General features: G+C 34.5%; 1 protein-coding gene across 1 annotated transcript in view; it reads left to right on the top strand.

Moving 5' to 3' along the window:
* Nucleotides 1–6,722: 6,722 nt before the first annotated feature.
* The window catches only part of LOC110039493 (mediator of RNA polymerase II transcription subunit 33A-like), a gene marked incomplete at both ends in the record, with an annotated part of 20,508 nt that continues 8,032 nt past the window's right edge, over nucleotides 6,723–19,198 (top strand). Inside the window, 8 exon segments of the mRNA XM_020744579.1 lie at nucleotides 6,723–6,885; nucleotides 7,060–7,170; nucleotides 10,168–10,497; nucleotides 16,046–16,362; nucleotides 16,513–16,604; nucleotides 16,695–17,043; nucleotides 18,628–18,835; nucleotides 19,155–19,198. The exon segment at nucleotides 19,155–19,198 is cut by the window's right edge and continues 8 nt beyond it. Coding sequence (XP_020600238.1) covers nucleotides 6,723–6,885; nucleotides 7,060–7,170; nucleotides 10,168–10,497; nucleotides 16,046–16,362; nucleotides 16,513–16,604; nucleotides 16,695–17,043; nucleotides 18,628–18,835; nucleotides 19,155–19,198 — 1,614 coding nt within the window.

The raw sequence follows: 19,198 nt of genomic DNA, 5'->3' as shown, positions 1-19,198 counted from the left end.
CCACACCAAAAATAGTGCCGACAGTAATTTTGAGAAAAAATGATCAAACAGTTACATTTAATGTCTAAAAATTAACAGACTTTCCCCAAGCATATAGGAAGAATCCAACTTAAAGAACTGAAATGATGGCTATGGTGGTAAAAATTCAATCAACAGAATTTGAGGATGTTCACTTGGAAGAGCAATGGATAATTGATAAATTCTTCGGGAGCTTGATTGATGAAAATATTAATCTTCCAATAGGAGAAGCCTAACCATGAAACTCAAGTATGTTAGGAAACCATCTGAATTAATAGATAAAAACCACTTGGGATTATCTGACTGAAAGTAAGAGGTTACTGAGTCTCCTTCAGTAGTGGTCAAAATAAGATTAAAATTTTTGAGAGGAAACCGAGGACACAACTTTATTGGAAACCCTAAGACAATATGAAGTTGAAATGAACTATCAAATATTACTAAGTTGATATTTTGATTCAAGCGACCCCATTTAGAGCAATGTCTATTTTGAGAGGAAACCGAGGACACAACTTTATTGGAAGTTGAAATGAACTATCAAAGATTACTAAGTTGATATTTTGATTCAAGCAACCCCATTTAGAGCAATGTCTGAGGCCTTATCAGGTTGATGACATTACACCAAGAACTATCTTGAGAGGCAACCCAAGTGTTAATTGATGTGTTGATCATGTTTGTACATATGCATGCATTTGTATTGTAATTTACTTTGAAATTTACATTAAAGTTTCATTTGAATTAGTTTGGAACCTTGTTGCCCTACAAAGTAGCAACATCTAGTCTGAGATTCTCATTGCACATGAGTTCTTACTCAATTGCCGAGATGTTTTACTTTCCGAGAGTCCTGTGATATAGCATGCTTTTACCTTTTATTGCCCTTATTGACTTCGTATCTTTATTTTCTATAATGCATGTATTGAAAAACACAAGTTTAGGGGAGGTAGTACTTTACCTTATTATGAACCTGATAAGTAATTTATAGAGCTCAACAAAAGATTTATACATCATTTTATAACTTTTGTTAGAAGTTTTTGATTTATTTAAATTGCTTATCATAATCTATTACAAGCAAATAAATGTTGTGTAGCAGAAGATTAACTTCAGTGAGTAAGGAGGCGATGCTGGAGCTTAACAACTTCGGATTTCACTTAGGAGAAACCCATAAATTGTTTAAAAAGGGAAATTTAAGTATTGAGTAATCAAATAAAAATATATTTATTCTTTTTCAGTTCATTTAAACCACATTAATGTTATCTTAAACCTTAACCAAAAAGGATAATTTAGAGGTGGAACATTCAAATAATGTGATGTTCAATTTTGTTGCTTGACAAATATAACCCGTCTTCACATTTAAAAGAAAATCTAAAAAAGGAAAAGCTATCCACCTGTTATAGTAATTCTCATGGAAAAGGGAAAAATAAAAGAAAAAAAAAACAAAAAAAAGTGAAATGCCTCTGAGGAGAAGCTAGAGGTAGGCACAACAAAATGCAAGTCAATACAGGAAAGTTGAAGGGGGGGCTAAAGAGACTTAATTGTGAATTAAGCCTTGCTTTCTTCATTACAAACACAATATAAGTTATTCTAAAGGATAAGAATTAAGTGAGTTTTAAGTTGGCTAGAATCTACTACAAGTATACTAAAGATATTTGAGGCTCGTGAAAGAGATTGTAAATGACACTAATTAAGGGATTTGTGGGGGTTATCATAAGTAAAAAAATAAAGGAATTAATGAAATGTCAAATCCTTAATTATTAAAGATAATCACATATAAATAATAATTCATACATTTAATCAGTTTTGATAAGACAGTTTGAAAGGTTAGAAACTATATAGTATTAATTCTATTAAAAATTCAAATTGAGCAATGTGATTACTTGAGGGCAAGCAATAGAGTAAGTTTAAGGGTATTGACATGCGTAAATTTAAAGTCATTTCACCTATTATTTTCCTTGAATTTTGTATCTTAATTTCATTTATTTAGTGTAGTTTTACGCCCGAGAAAGGTATTTTGTCAGATTTGTGTAGGATGTAGTAATTGAATACAAACGAGATGGAACGAGAAAATCCAGCAAGAAAGTGCTCCGAAGTGGTGCGAACACCTAAAGGCGACATGAATGCACCATTGATCGAACAAGGCTGACGCCCGAAAATGGTGTGACCACACCACATGTTGCAATAGGGCGTCGCGACAATGTCATAGTTTATAGTAGGGTGGCATGACCATGCCATAGGTTGCAGTAGGACGACTTGACCATGCCACAATCAGGCATGACCACACCAGCCCTGATAGAAAAAAATCGTGACCATGCCGTTTATGGGTGTGACTACTGTGATGAGTGTAAAACAAATTAGAAAAGAAATTTGATGGCCCAAATCGTGATTTTGCTATAAAATCATATTTGAAGGCTTCTAAGAGGGAGTTTTGCATCATAGAAGGCTTTGAGGCTGAAAGAGAGGAGCTTGGGAGAGGATTTGAGAGATCTCTTGTGGGATTTCTTCCTTCTCAAAAGCTTCACTGAAGGGTATGAAGAAGAGCATATGAGAAGGAAATGCTGGAGGATGGCCATCCTTTAACATTCTCCCTTCAAGAAAACCTCGAGCTCCAAGCCCTCAAGGGAGAAGAAGAACTTCCAAGAAGAAGAGGAAATGAAGAAAAAAAAGGAGGAGAAGATGACAAAGAAGCGGTGGAGGAAGAAGAAAACCCTAGCTCTTTAATAGAAGATGCCCTCACCACCTTCCAAAAGCTCCCTCACCACTTCTCTGCCTTTTCCCCTAACCGAATGCAATTGATTCTCTTGGATGGTGAGAGCTAGCTTGGTTAAGTAGCCAACCTCTCCCTCAAAACGACCTAAATGCCCTCAAAAGATACTCAACAAACTTCCAAAGTGAGGGAAAAGGATCCTTTTGCATCACTTTCACATGCATAAATTTTTGCAAAAACAACGACTTTGGGAGTCGAAACGATGCCCGAATTGGCCATTTTTGCAATCTGGATTGTGACCAGTGACTAGGCACCGTGTACCCAGGTGCTAAGGCTCTAGTCTAAGGTCTAAGCACCAGACAGTCTGACGTGGCATCGAGGCACCGCCTGGGTGGCGCAGGGTGTTATGCTCTCGGGAAAATGGGTCTTTTTTGCTTGTTTTGGGCGCCTAGGCTTATGGTCTTCGACGCCCAAGTGTCGGGCATGAGCCCAAGTGTCCCAATTACGTGCTAGACTCCCGAGTGCTCAGGCTAGATGGTTCAAAAAGGTATTTTATGGTGTGTGGACTCCCGGGGTCGGCGTCGGGGCGTCGTTCTATCCTGAAATCCTGATTTTTGCCGAGTGCACCCAACTTAGCATTTTTTCAATCCAAAAGTTATAGGGGAATATATATGAGTGACATGTGGCCTCATAGCTCCAGAATGGAGTATTTTCATCAGCCATATGCTGGGGAAATTGCCACCGTCAGTTGTCTTAAGCCGCGGCGCATGTAGGGTGTCCTGAACCCTAATTTTACCAAAATGCTTGTAGGCGGATTCCGTGGGTCCCTTTGGCCATGCAAGGATCTTGGTGACTTCTAAACATCAGTTTAGGCTCCAAGCACATCTCATTTCCCAAAGAAACCCTTCCGAGAGGAAATTTTTTCCTAGGTAAGGCTGAATTACCACCAACCCTTACTAGTTGCCCCAAACAAGCGCCAAAGAGTCCCAGGTGGGTGTCTGAACAACTAGATGCTACAGACGGGCCGTACTCTATCCCGAGTCATAAAGTTGGTCCAGGTGGACACCCTACACTTGTGACATAAAAAATTTATGCCAACACTTTTATACCCTCTGTCCGTACTTTTATTAAATTTTCTAATAATATTTTGCTAGCCTTTCTTATTGAAATAGGTTATCATCCTATTTCTCAGTTTGACCTCGTTGAGGCAAATATCACAAAATATTAATTTTGTCTCTTAATCCCATATTTGCAGACGAACCAACTTCTTTTCTCTTAACCATCATATTACTAGCATGAAAAAAAAAAACTAATTAACGTAAATAAGAATGCCACAATATCACAACTCAAAGAAAAATAGAAATGTCACAATATCATCACTAATACCTCTCCACACCACACTACAACACAACATACACATCACCATTATCACCACATCCACACACAAACACCTCTACACACCAACACATTCACAATGTCACCACCTTCAGACACCAACACCTCCACACAAACACAACAACATACCAACCACCACCTCCACAACACCATCACCTCTACATATCCACCAATACATTCTCTAACACAAACATAACCACACATTAACCACCACCTCCACAACGCCATCACCTCTACACATTCACCAACACATCCTCTAATGCAAACACAACCACACACCAACCACCACCTCCACAACACCATCATCACACACATCCTCTAATATAAACATAACCACCCAACAACCACCACCTCTACAACATCACCATCTTCACACACAAATCAACATAAACCACCACCAAACATCAAAGGTAAAGATAAAACCCCACCCCATAATAATGCTATGTATGTAGATGTTAGTCTGTCCCGATATGGTATATGAGCCATACCATAACAGATGTCAATGATATAAGAGACGTTGTAACATACTTACTACAAGTTACTTTGATTTGGAAAAGCTCAATTTTTATGCAAAAATTCTAATGTCATTACATATAAGCATCAAAGACAAGGTTTACTTACATACCACTCAATTCCTATGTATTTATGTGTCTAACACTTGAACTTTGATTTTTACGTATATGTTATAGATAAAAAATGTGTCAACATTGATCTCGAGAAGATCTAATGGTCTATAATGAAAGAGTACGATAAATGTGGGCCCACTGCCAGTAGATCATGAGGTCACTTGTTCGACCAAGTGATGATGTCTGAGCCAAGCCAACAAGGCCAAAGTTGACCCATATCGACCAAGTTCAGTTGATTAAGATGACCTTGTCGACCCGATGCCAATTAAGAATATCCGAATGACTTGCTTACCCATATAAAATATAAAAAATACCATAGTATGAACTCCTTTAAAACATGACAAGAATATAATATCACGATAATGTACTATCTCATCAATAAATAGGAGAATCATTTTTTTGAATAAGGTACTATCTCATCAATAAATAGGAGAATCATTTTTTGAATAAGACAAATAATATATATATATATTAACTCATGCGAAAGTTGTGCCGGGTTAATCAATATTGGGGAGGAGGTGAAAGGTATTATGGGGGCATTTACATACACACCGCCCAATTACTATGTCTTTACAAATTTGACATCTAAACTAAACTTTTTACACTTCTACCACTCAAAATCTTCATATCACATCGAAAATACCATTATTTTAACTTAAAAAATAATGAGAAACTCCTTTTTATGCATAAATAAGGTGGCATGTATTAAAACTTGAAGCGTGAGTGTAAGATATGTAAATACATATGAAATGAGTGTTATGCATGTAAATCTTCCAATTACTATTTTTTCATTATTTTTTTCAGATAGAGATGGATTTTTCCACGTTTGAAAAGTCTCCATTGAAACATGGGCAACTTCCCCCTAAATTCAATTAATTGAATTTGACTCGGGATTTCTTAATCCTTTTCAATTAATTGAATTCGTCTGGCTGAAACACACGGAGATGACAAAGATCGTTGAAAATTTGAATCTGATCCTTAAGCTTTCTTTTGATTATTAAGCTTTAATAGTGACTTGTATCAATGTTGGTAGTTAGGATGTGGAGATTACGAACCTTTAGAGTACTCATTCAAAAGATAACTTCACTCAGAATACTTAAAATATTGATATTTACAAATTACGCGCCGAGTGATTTTTTGAACTACCAAACCGATGTATATATTTACACGTGTTACGGTCAAACTAAAATATGGTTCGGGGCGAATTTTGATATTTGAGTGAGAATTTGAAAAATGGATGAAAGAGGGTGATTGATTTGTAAATTGCAAGTTTTGGGTAGTTCTGTATAATAGCCCCTTTTAAATTAAGTTTTTTTTGCATGGGTTTTGGAATTTGATTTGAGCTTTTCTTCATTCATAGGTTTTTTTTTTGTTGTTGCTGTAACTATTATGCTTCGTTTTTTCATATGATTTTTCTATGAGTCATAATCATCACAAATCTAGAATTTTTTCATGACATCATTTATATTTTTGGACGCCTTGCTTTGCCAATTGAAAAAAATTTGTGTACTTAAGACGTACGCAACACTGGGTGCATTAGAGAGGTTATTCAGAAGGTATTGAGAGGTTATATCAACGTTATACTCCCTATAACCCCCTATACCCTACATGTAACCTATAAATATATGAAAATAAAAATGTGAAACTTACTGGATTGTACAATTAAATTACATGAAGATTATAGAAAATATAATATGAATATAATTCTTCAATCCCTTATGAATAACCTAGCTTTGGGTACCCAAATTTTTCTATAATAGCATTAGGAGAAAATTTGTATGAACCCTTTTATGTGGAAATATCCAATCAAGTTTGACACGCATCTCGTCGCGTTTGCTTTCGTCATCCGGGGACCCTCCGTACCGCAACCCCGAAAACCTCTCCCCCGGTTCCGTCTTCTATATCTCGTACAACATTGAGACAAAACGTCGAACACCTAGTCCGCGCCCCCATGGAAACCGCCGTGGCGGCCCCAACCGAGCTCGGCTGCGTCGGCTTCACCGGGGGACCGAGCACGGAGTTGGGACAAGTGCTCGTCTCCCTTTTATGTTTCAGAAACAACACGCCGTCTCTATGGAAGCTTATCGACCAAGCCATCAAAACTCGTCTCGTTTCACCGCTTCATGTCCTCGCGCTGCTTACATCTAGGTACGGATGAATGACTTGGGATGCTTTTTAGTTCTGTTTTGGATTTTTTGGGTGATTTTTGTCGAGTATTTAGGGTGATGTCCTCGCGCTGCTTACATCTAGGTACGGATGAAGGACTTGGGATGCTTTTGAGTACTGTTTTGGATTTTTTGGTGATTTTTGTCGAGTATTTAGGGTGATTCCGCATCGCCGGTCGCAGCCGGAGGCTTACAGGCTTTACTTGGAGCTGCTCGGTCGATATGGTGTGTCGTTATCGTTGGAGGATGCTGGTAATTGCAGAGATAAGTACGTTTCTTCTACTTAATTTTTGTTTTACAGTCCGATATATTTTTTTTCTTTATTCTTAAAAAAGAACAAAAAATTGATTATAACATTTATAATAGCATTTATATTGTCTTTATTCTTAGAAAAGAACAAAAATTTAATGCATTTTTGACCTGCAAGGCATGCATGTGAAATTGTTATAACATTTATTTATTTATTTATTTTCAATTCCCAATATAAAAAATTAAAGGATTTTTTTTTCTTTCTTCTTAGATTTCCTATAATTTAAATAGCAAAGAATCAATTTTTATTTTAATCTAAAGGGGCAATTGCATACAGGCCAACCAAAACATTGCTATTTACGAATAAAGCACTTTCTTTCATCCATTTTTCAAATTCTCACTCAAATATCAAAGATCATGATAAAACTCCAACTCATATTTTTCATATTCATCAAATTCACAATAGTTTGATCTTGGCACGTGTAAATGTATCGGTTTCATAGTTCAAACAATCACATATGCCCTTGATTTGAAAATTATCAATGTTTCTTGTGCTCTATGTAATTATCCCTAATCAAAATTCCTTTTTTTCTTCCCTCAGCTCTCATGAAGAATTTATTTATTTATTTATTTGGTGTGTGGAGAGCGGGGGAAATAGTATTGGTTGAAAACCTTGAAGACGACGTCTTGCTTCATATGAAGCTTATATCCCCTTAAACTGTTTTAGTCTACAGTAATTTGGCATTTTTAAGTTTATTTTTTATATATATTTTTTCAAACATATGTCATCAGTGCTGTTTTTTTTGTTCCGGCAAAGTATTATATTTTGCGCGGGGCTTCATCCTTGTAAAGCCAATGTTCTCGCGTGTTGAAGGCCCTTTCAATGCATGGTTAATTGCCGAGACTCAAATTATGGAGGATAAGACTGGCTTGGTTGGTCAGACGCATTCAAAAAAGTTCTCCATGACCACTTGGAGAAGTTTAGAAATGGCTTATTTATAGGGTTGAAAAATTGTGGAGTGGAGGAAGGGTTTGACCATGGGTAGTGTTATGATTTAAAAAAGGGGCATTTGCATACACACCATGTATTTACATATCTAACACTTAAATCATTCATATCAAATCAAAAATACCACAAATTTAATTTTAAAAGGGTGAAGTACACCTTTCCATGCATCGGTAAGGTGACATGTATGTAAAAATTTGAACTTTAGGTGTTAGATATGTAAATACATAAGAATTGAGTGGCATGTATGTAAATCTGCCTACAAAAAGGGGATGTTGGCTTCAGTTTATTTACATCTTAATTTCGGCTTAAACTACCACTAGTTCTCTCAGTTACGGATGCTGAAGTAGTCTTTCCTGTTATTGAAAGCTGTTAAGAGAGGTTGTTCATTGGCTAGTTTTTTTTCTTGTCATTTATGAACCACAACATTTACACCTTTTCAAACTCTGAATGTATACATTTAGAATCATAAAGCTAATAGAACCAGTTTTGCTTTTGTTTTGTTTTTGAACTCATGCACGCTCCCGTATGTGCCAAGTCTTGAATTGAAAAAAGCACCACCCAACCATTAGGCTAAGTAGTTTACATTGATCCATCTTAGTTGTATTATCAAATCAGCCTCTTTTTTTACTTGTTATTTTAGTTAATGAGTCAAATGGGGTAAAACCATCTTAGTGATACTACTGTATCTATCTTAGCTTTCCCTAGCAAGTCTACTTCTGGAAAAGTGATATTCCCAAGCAGAATGGTTTCAATATATTTTAATTTTGATTATAAATTCTATTTCATGTCGACATTCTAAACCTTACTAATTACCCATATAGTAATGTTTAGTTTGATTTAATCAGTTGCTGTCAGATTGCAAGGTATTAAGTTGGACGGTATGGACAAGATAAACCCCAATTTCTAGTAGGGGTGTGCATTATCTGTTTCTAACTGAAAAATCAAACCGAATCAATTTTTTTTGGATGATTTCGTTTGGTTTTAACATTAACGGTTCAATGTTCTTTGTGATTCGTGAAAATAATAATTTTGGATAGAAAAAAATTAAATAGTAATAATTTAAAACTCATTTCACAATTCATATTTTTTTTTTCTGTTTGTTTTCTCCATTCGAGCTTCAATAACTTGTTATATATTTTTAATTATGTTTATTGCATATCAACTATATAATAATCAAAAGCTGCATAATTTTCATAAATTGGACAAATAAATTTTATGTATAGGTAGTTTCGTTTTATCCAAAACCAAACTTTAATAATGTAACCAAACTATTGCTCGGTTTTACATTATATTTGGTTGGTTTGGTCTAATTAAAAATTCAAAGTCAAATGGCTTTGTAATCGTCTAGATTGACCAAATGCACCCAGTGAGATTTGTGAATTAAAGAACCTCAATTGAAGTAAACCTCTTACCTTTAAAATTTTTTCTGGAGGCTTGGTGTTTAAATTGCTCCTCTCCTATAGTTTATATCTTTCACATCTAATGTGCAGTGAGAGATTTTAAAACTAGCTGGGCTGTTTATATATATATTTTAAATATGTGAATTATTTGAAAACTAAATACTTGATAATGATTAACTGTTTTTTAAGATACTGCGAACGTTGAAAAAAAAAGATACGAGGAACTGCGGCAGATGGATCTGTTTGTTTAGTTTTCTGTTAATGTTTTGATGAATTGTGTAATATTCTGCCGTAAAAAACGACCCAATCTTTTGAGGATTAGATTAATGGGTTTTTCAGCTTTTGAAAGTTAAAATGGTAATATTTTTGATGTGATATGAAATATTTGGGTGGTCTAAATGTAAAAAATAAAGTTTATCAGTGTTAGACATGTAAATACATAGAAATTGGATGTTATGTATGTAAATGCCCTTTTATTTGTTGTTTGAGCAGTTTCATAATTTGAGGTATCATCATCAACAACATTATACAAGCTATTTGCTATCTGCATTTTTCTACTCATCATGTCTAGAGCTGAAACTGCTCATATATTTATATTACTTTGCAGGATAACAAAATCTATCGATGAAGCTTTACTGCTTTCTCATTCCTATGGCATTGATAAATTAGATTTTGGGCAGGCGGTGATTTTCTTTGTTTTAACAGTCGTCACAAATTTGATGGATAGCATACTAGAAGACTTAGGTATTAAGTTGGCATCGGCTGAAAATCCCTACCCAGATTTGGGCGCAGATTCTAAAAGAAACATGAATGAAAGGTTGCACGAACATCGTGAACAGCTTCGTAAGACTAATACGTTCATGGCGCTAGAAATGGCGGAGAAAATTACTGTGGACAAGAAAAACAAAGTTTTCCTTCGTCTCATTCATTTGAACATGTATGTACTATTTTCTTTTGGAAGATTTACATAAATACCGCTCAATTCTTAAATATTTACATATCTAACACCCAAACATCAATTTTTACATATATGTCACCTTGCCTATGGAAGAAAATGCGTATTTCACTTTTTAAAAGTTAAAATAGTGATATTTCTGACATGATATGAAAGATTTGGGTGGTATAAATGTAAAAAATAAAGTTTAGGTGTTAGATGTGTAAAGACTTAAAGAGATTAGTAATATGCCCCTTTCTTTTTTCATTTAATCGTTTTTAGTTCCCAGGAGCTCTTATGAGAATGGTGTTTTTAGTTTAATTCCTTTTTCGTTATGAACGTTTTTATTATTACACATTATGTTGCCCTTGAAGTTTCATATGTTGTTGAAATACAATTTGTTGTTTTAATGTGATTAGATGGTAAACACGAATAATTATTGCATACATTCACCGTACGCAAAACTGCATGTGGTCGCCCAATTAAAACTCCAACCTCAAAAAGTGTATGACAGTGGGAAAAATTTTAAAAATTTAAAATTTTTTAAAATAAATATTAATTAGGTGGCATTTTTCCATTGGAAGCCGTACCTACGGCCTCTGGATGGAAAAATCGCTCGGTAAACATAAGCAATTACTTATAGGGAGTGATGAGATGGGATTATATACTAATTATATATGTGATGTGGAATATAGCAGATTGTATATAACTCATACCAGCCCATATATGTCTGGTAGCTATAAAAGTGTGTTTTGAATTCACAAAACGCAAAGCCCAAATAAAACAAACAGGATGAATTCTTGTAAGTTAGAAGTATTTTAATGAAATTAAACTCCATCACTATGTTCTCAAGTTAAAATTTTTTTAGTTAATTATCACACTTGGTTGGGAAATTTTTTGTACCAAAAAGAGATGTTTAGATTCTTTATCTTGAGTTATATTTGTCACCATAGGAAAGTAAAGGTTTTTAAAAAGAAGTGTTGGATGTCCACCATTTTGACTGTTGATTTCAAAACAAGAAATATATAATAAACATTGTTCATGTAATAGTTATGCATCTCTTTGTAGTTAAGTGTGCGCCTCAAAAGAGATTCATGACATTGGGAAGTAGTTGAAACCTATAGAAACCCTGGAAAGAAAAATAAAAACTAGAAAGGCCAGCTTTAAAAACACATTACAATTTCATATGTATTCACCCAATTGATGGCTATGTCCAATTGTCGTTGTTGTCGTCTGTACTATTTCTTTTGCAGAATTCAAATACCCAATTGATGGCTATGTCCAATTGTCGTTGTTGTAGTCTGTCAAATTACTATTTCTTTTGCAGAATTCAAATTTCTCTTATTCATTAGACAACACCCCCTCTCTTTATCAAGAGAAAATTTTGGGCAGGCAAAAGATACAATAAAATTTCTATAATGCTTTTGATGAAATAATCACAAATATTCTACGCCTTTTGTGGTCTTCGCCCCCAAACTGTCGGGGGATTACTCTTGTTCAATTTCTAACCCCTGTGCAAATTTACCATGAAGGTAAAAAATTAGGCTCTAGAATTTAATCTATCAATTGGAAAGTAACCAATCTTCATGGCTCCACTACAACGACACTCATCAACTTGGTGAAGCCCAAGTAAATTTGCACATAACATATTTGTTGAATTCAAGCTCTCAAGGATCTTCTCAATTGTTAGCTCTCAAGAATCTTCTCAAGTGTTAAATACTACCCCTCAAAAATTTATCGAATATGTTGATATTGAAGTTTAATGTGCTTTGTTCTAACATTATAAATTGAATTCTTTGTTAAATGAATAATACTCTTGCTATCACAATGCAACACAATGTACCTATACTCTTGGTCCAATTCTTCCCAAAATAATTGGTACCAAATCATGTTCTTGCTTATTTCAGTCAGACCAACACGCTCTTACTCTTTCTAAGTTGTAGAAAAAGCAGCTATCTCTTACAACTATGAAACCTAACTGATCATCATATCACTTGGGATGCAAACATCCCCATTCCCCAATAATACTTTTTTCATGAATATCTTTAGCCATGTCATCATCAATATGTTTTTATGATTCCAAGTCAAACCTTCTGAAGCATAAAGCATAGCATATAGTACTTCTCACTTCCTTGAGAGTCCACTTCATTGCCTCTCAATATTGTTTGCCTGGGCAACTCATATCTATTTACAACTCTCATTACATGGGCAATGTCAGCTTTGGTGAATACCATAACATACACAAAACAATTGGTAGATGTAACATAAAATATTCCTTGTGGGCTCATTCCTTCTCTATCAAAGGAAACTGTTCCTTTGATAGCTTAGAATGATTGCCAAAAGGAGTACTTACAAGCTTGGCATCTAGCATGTTGAACTTGCTAATTACCTTTTTCCCATATTACGTCTCTGTCAACTTTAAAACATCATTTATCTTATGATCATCATCCTAAGGATTTTTTTAGCAGTACCCAAGTATTTTCTTACATACTTCTTAGACAATTTCTCTTTGAACATGCTAATTTTTTATTTGCTCCCATCTGCTATGAACATTTCATTCATGTATAAAAGTTTATATGCATATGCCCACTTATTTTGTAAGTTTTTTTTTTTTTCATCTATCGTTCATAGCTAACTCCCATGCTACTAATTCAAATAACATGGAATTTTTGAGTAATTTTTGGCAATAACAATTAAAAGTTGATACCTGAGTTAACCCAAACCACATTAGGAAAATAAAATATTATTACCGGAAGCAAATATATGGTTACAATCAACACACTTGAAATGGAAAGTACAATACACACGACACACAACTGGCGTTAGGGCGAATCCTGGGTGATGATGGCGACGGTTTGTGGGCTCAGAGAGGTGGTGGCAAGGTTGGGAAGGGGTTTCCGGACTTTGGATGAGGGGTGGCAGCAGTTATGGGCAGCTGGAGCAGCAGGACAACATTGGGGCGACTGGATGGTAGGAAAATAGAAAAGGGAAGGTGTTTCATGCTTCGACAGCGAAGGTGGAAGGCTGGGACAACGAGGGTAGTGAGGACGTGGGAGGAGAAGGTGATGGGGGCGGTTGGAACTGTAGAAAACTGCAATCGGTATGTTGTTGTCGGTGGCTGCAGTGAAGTACGGTGGAAGGGAGCGATGTGGGAAGATGCAGAAGATAATAGGAGGAAAATAATCACCACTCGGGAGAGAGATACAATTGAAGCACCACCAATCCCTTGGATACAACCCTCGAAAGAGAAAACTGACTCCAGTGGTTGTCCAGACAAAAATCTGAAATAAAACTTTCCCAAACCTGCTAATCTAAGCCCAAACACACACATATATAAGGAATGACTGAAAAAGAATGAAGAATAATAGGAAAGAAAGAATAAGAAAGGAAATTATGACTGTTTCGACGGCATGTCTCCTGTTGTATGTTTTCCTGCGGAATTGTACCACGTGAAAACTGTGCGGGAACATGCTCCCGCATCAATTTTGTGGCATTTTTTTCAGAAATGCGGTAGCCCGTTTAATCATTTAGGTTCCTATTTAAGTATATTTATGCACATACCAAGATCTATAATTTAAAAAATCTACATATATAATTAGCAAAATGACTATTTTTTATAAATACTGACAACTACATATTTACATCCTTGTAAGATTCATTTTTATTACATTATTATTACATTATTATTTTATATATTTAACTAAAGAAACATTTTTAGCGTGTGATATGGAAAACTTAATTTTTCCTTTAAAAAATTTACATTTATAATTAGCGAAATGACCATTTTTTTATAAATACTGACAACTACATATTTACATCCTTGTAAGATTCATTTTTATTACATTATTATTTTATACATTTAACTAAAGAAACATTTTTAGCGCGTGATATGTAAAATTTAATTTTTCCTTAAGCAGTCAATTATAACAACTATTCATATTCTCATTATTTAATATTCAAAAGTTTAATAATTAAAAATGAAAGGCTTGCTCAAATTTTTATCACAGGATAAATATAAAAAGTCTTAGAACTTAGCAAATTAAATTTTATTGCTAAGAATGAATCAAAATTTTTTTTCTGTTTGGTTCAATATAAATTTTAGAGGTAAGGGTTTTCAACAAAAATATACACAAATTTATAACCAAATTGTAAAAGAATTGTGAGAAAATAGACATATAAAAATATTACAAACTGACAGTTTTAAGGAAAAAAATTAAATAATGAAGAAAGGAAGAACATGGAAAATAGATCAAGATAATAAATTAGTAATAAATGAAAACAACAAATATGATAGAACTCCAACTAAAATAAAAAATAAAAAAAAAAAAACATATGAGGGAATAGGAAGCTCTTCAAGGAGAGGTGTGCGATTGGATAAAATAAATCTTCTTTAATGGTAGAGGATTTGCTCTACCTTTCAATCTATGGGGAGATGCATTGGTGAGATCTTTACGGGCCAAGTTGGGGAGAGAAATGGTGTTAGAACGAGGGGTTGCTTGAGGATTTAGCCTGACAACAAGGGTAGAGATGAATAATTGAAAGAGTTGATAGTTTTGGATGTTTATCCAGGATTCTTGACATAATTTTTTGCCAGAGAAGCGGCTTGAATTTTACAGATCTTTCAATAGAAATTTTTTTGAGATGGAGATCTGTTGGAAATTCCTTCAAAATCAGCAGTTGATTTTCGTATGGCACCGTTGGTATGAGCACATTTTCTTAAAGTTTTTGTCCAATATTTGCGGATGCTCTCTTTATTCTATTATAATCGGGCCATTACGTACTTGGCATTGAAACATCGCTATTTACAAATCTAGCATCCTCTTTCATCCACTTTTCAAATTCTTGCTCAAATATTAAAGTTCATGATAAAATTCCAATCAAATTTTTTCCTTTTTTTCAAATTCTCAATGGTTTGATTATGGTACACGTAAATGCATTTGTTTGGTGGTTAAAAAATCACTTTGGTGCTAATTTTGTAAATAGCAATGTTCGAGTGCCCTGTATGTAATGATCCCTACAATCTATCATGTTTAGAGTATGGGGCCACGGTTTTGTCTATAAGGCTATTATTTGTAATAAGAATGCATAAAGGAAACAACAAAGAAAAACTTAGCCTTCAATGTGCTGCGTTAACAGTATAATGATTTTCGAGGCACTGCTTGATTGATTGTTAAAAAGAATTGCTTGTGCTTGTGTCTGACTAAATTAAAGGTGCATTTACATATGTAACACATATTTTTATGTATTTACATATCTCACACCTAAACTTTCATATTTACACATAGTGCTTAAATCTCTTATATCACATAAAAATTACACTATTATCAATTCTTAAAAGTGAAATACATCTTTTCATGCATATGTTTAAAACACCAAAGTGCTATGTATGTAAAATTTCCCTAAGTTAAAACCTTTTTCTTCACTGTCTCTGAACAAGTTCTTGAGTACCTTAATGCCATACTTGTTTTCATCTTTCTTTTATATTGCTGCATCATTTGAATCATGCATTCCATGCCATGGTTGCTGATGTTAAAATTCTTGTGGACTTCAGGCCTACAAAGTTTAACAGCCTTCTGGAGAGACTCCAGCTTATTGAAGTTCATCGTTCAAATTCACCGAGCTTGATATCATTTAATCATATTACTGTTAGATTAGTTTCAAACATTCAGGAAATTGTCAATGCGGAATACAAATTAAATAAACACCAATTTCTTGGAATTCTAATCAATTCCGAATTTGGTGGACCTGCTTCTTACTATAGACTGGGAGCTGATCGGTCAGTTTGCTGGATTTCATTTGATTTGCTAATGGAAAATGCCATGGATGGAAAGCATCTTCATGCTGTTTCTGTTGTTGAAATACTAACAGGTGCATTATTCTACTGAAAAAGGTTCTGACCCGGTAGAAACTATAGTCATTTTTTCCTTTTAGTCCTTAAATTTATGCACATTTTATATATTTTTTAAAATGATTTAATTCAGCTTTGGTTTGACTTCTTGGAAATATTGAATGATGCAGATATGACAAAAACATTGCAAGTGGTCAACCAAGCAAGTTGGCAAGAAACTTTCATTGCTCTTTGGTTTTCTGCTTTAAGGCTCGTACAACGAGTTGAGATTTCTCTTTTTCCTTTATGCTTCTTATTTTTACTGCTTGAAACTTATTTACAAATGTAATTTACTCAACTGTTTACTTTTCAGGACCGTGAGCCTTGGGAAGGACCTATACCTCACCTGGACACTCGGTTATGCATGCTTTTATCTATTGTTCCATTGGTAATTATTTCTATTGTGAAAGAAGAACTTGATACAACTTCTGGCAGAAGTAATTATGAACAGAGTATAGCAGTAAATAATTCAACTCCAAGAAGACATGGATTAGTTTCCTCCCTTCAGTTATTGATGCAGTATACCGGGCTTCTATCTCCTCCTCCATCAGTTGTTAATGCTGCCAATAATGCTGCTACAAAAGCAGCAAAATTTATAGCACATTTTAAGAGTGGGAGCAGCGGTAATGGTGCCAGTCAAAAAGGAACATCTTTTAAAGCAGGTTAGGTTCTTTCTTAGTGATGTAAATCTGTTCATAGATATTGGTTTGGAACCATTCATTGATTCTCCCTCCTGGGGTGGTTCTTTGATAACTTAGCCATTTTATGTGCCTTTGAACTAGACTTTATTGTCTAAGTTAAGATCTTTGCCATGCTGATTTCGTCTGTTCAAAACATATATTATCTTTTTTCTGCTTTTTATAAATGATTCTTTTCCTCTATCTGACCTATTGAAGAGGCGCTGCTAATCTTTCTACGAAGCTTGTTTTTTAACTATTCTCTTCAGCTAAAGTTCAAGCTATCCTTAGTGATGGCATCATCAACATCATTACCATCTTATGGGGTTTGGCTTCAAGAGTTTTTCTTCATAATTTGCTCTTGCTGATAATATCTTAATCTGCACCATGAAAGATGGTAGGAATTTAATATTTTTAAGCATTCATAAACTATCTATTAAGACATAAGAGTAGCTCACACACATGCTTGATTTTTCTCTTTCTTAAATTATGAACAACTGAACTTCATGGCACATATCATTTTTTAGTCTTTTTTGTCACTTTTCATTGTCATAATTGATGGAAATATCAAAGTCTATTCAGTGGAAAGCATAAAAATTGATTTTTATATGAATTGTATCAATGTATTTTATTTTCTTTTAGCTTTCTAAGATATGCTTATGATGTCAGCTCCTATTTGGACGAGATGTGTTCTCTATCTTAAACTATTTATTAAGTTCAACTCATGACCGTATGGTTTCAACTTGGCCCATAAAAATCGATAACTGCTCACTAGAGTCCATAATCAGAGGATCCTTTCTGATGAAGTTATTGTGCCGCATTATGATGCATGCTATTCCTGCCCTAGTTCCAGTTCATGATAATATCTAAGCCTTACCACATTTCTGTTTACGAGAATAACCCAAGTACAAATCAAGTTCAAACGTTAAAAAATTTAAACAAGTCAAGCTTAAACAATATATGTAAACTCGACACAAGCTCAACCTGAACATGAACAACTTATAATTATACCAAGCCAAATCTGAACTATGATATACTCGGCTTGGTTCGACACGAATACAGCCCTACTCTTGGTAGAGGGAGATGCCCGTAGTAGTCATGCCAGTTTGGTTGGACTCACTTATGCTTGTTTTGGGTCTTAAGCTCCAATTTGAGCTGTCCAAGTGACAATAAACTCAATGTGATACTCTAAGGCTTGTTTAGGATCTGACAACACCATTCTAAAAGCTTGTTTGGTCATCGGTTCAATCAACTATGTCAATTTAAACCCTGTTTTGTTCTTTATTTTCCTGGAGATATATACTTTGCTTTGCAAAGTAAGTTATGCTTGATTTAATACTGGAGCTTTTATTATACCCATAATAACGATGATGATAGTTCATGCACAATTTATTTACTTTTTACTTATCTTTAGTTGATGTGCAAACGTATATCTTAACCTCATTATAAAAATTTTTTTTGCAACCTCCACCACCTAAAATCTTGTAGTCGCGAGCAATATCAGCATAACTTTTCTGATTGATTATTTATCTTCTTGCTTCCAAATTGAAATAATTATTTCCTTTGCAGTGGGAAACATGCTCCACCTCATAGTTGAAGCATGTATTGCTAGGAATTTGATTGATACTTCTGCTTACTTCTGGCCTGGTTATGTTGCTCAATCTACTGTAGTAAAGAATTCAATGTTAACTGAAGAATCTCCTTGGTCTACCTTCATGGAGGGCGCTCAACTAACTGGTTCACTTAGAAATGCTCTGATGAAAATTCCTGCTTCAAGGTACTTAAAGAACCTACATGATCTACCTTTCTGAATTATGTAACTGAAGTTATGTATATGGCCTATAATGCTGTTCTGTAAATTTATCTTACTCCTAGCAAGTGCAACAATTTTTAATTTCATTATTAGTGATTTAAACTTTTTCCCCCCTCCCCTGCATTCAAGGGTATGAAGATTAGTAGGTTAAAGATTAAAAGTTCAATAAAGTGCAAAGTTTGATTGCTTGATTAAAATGTGCTTTTTGATCCTGTTGTGCTAGATCAGTGGTATAATCACTGGCATTGTGACTTTTTTTTTTTTCTTGTGTTATGGGATTTAGTGTTGCAGAGCTTGAAAAATTGTATTACACTGCAATAAATGGAT

This window comes from Phalaenopsis equestris, unplaced genomic scaffold, assembly GCF_001263595.1.
Source record: "Phalaenopsis equestris unplaced genomic scaffold, ASM126359v1 Scaffold000002, whole genome shotgun sequence".
Lineage (NCBI taxonomy): Eukaryota > Viridiplantae > Streptophyta > Magnoliopsida > Asparagales > Orchidaceae > Phalaenopsis > Phalaenopsis equestris.
Note: the sequence above shows the minus strand (reverse complement) of the source record. Positions and strands in the feature narration are given on the sequence as shown.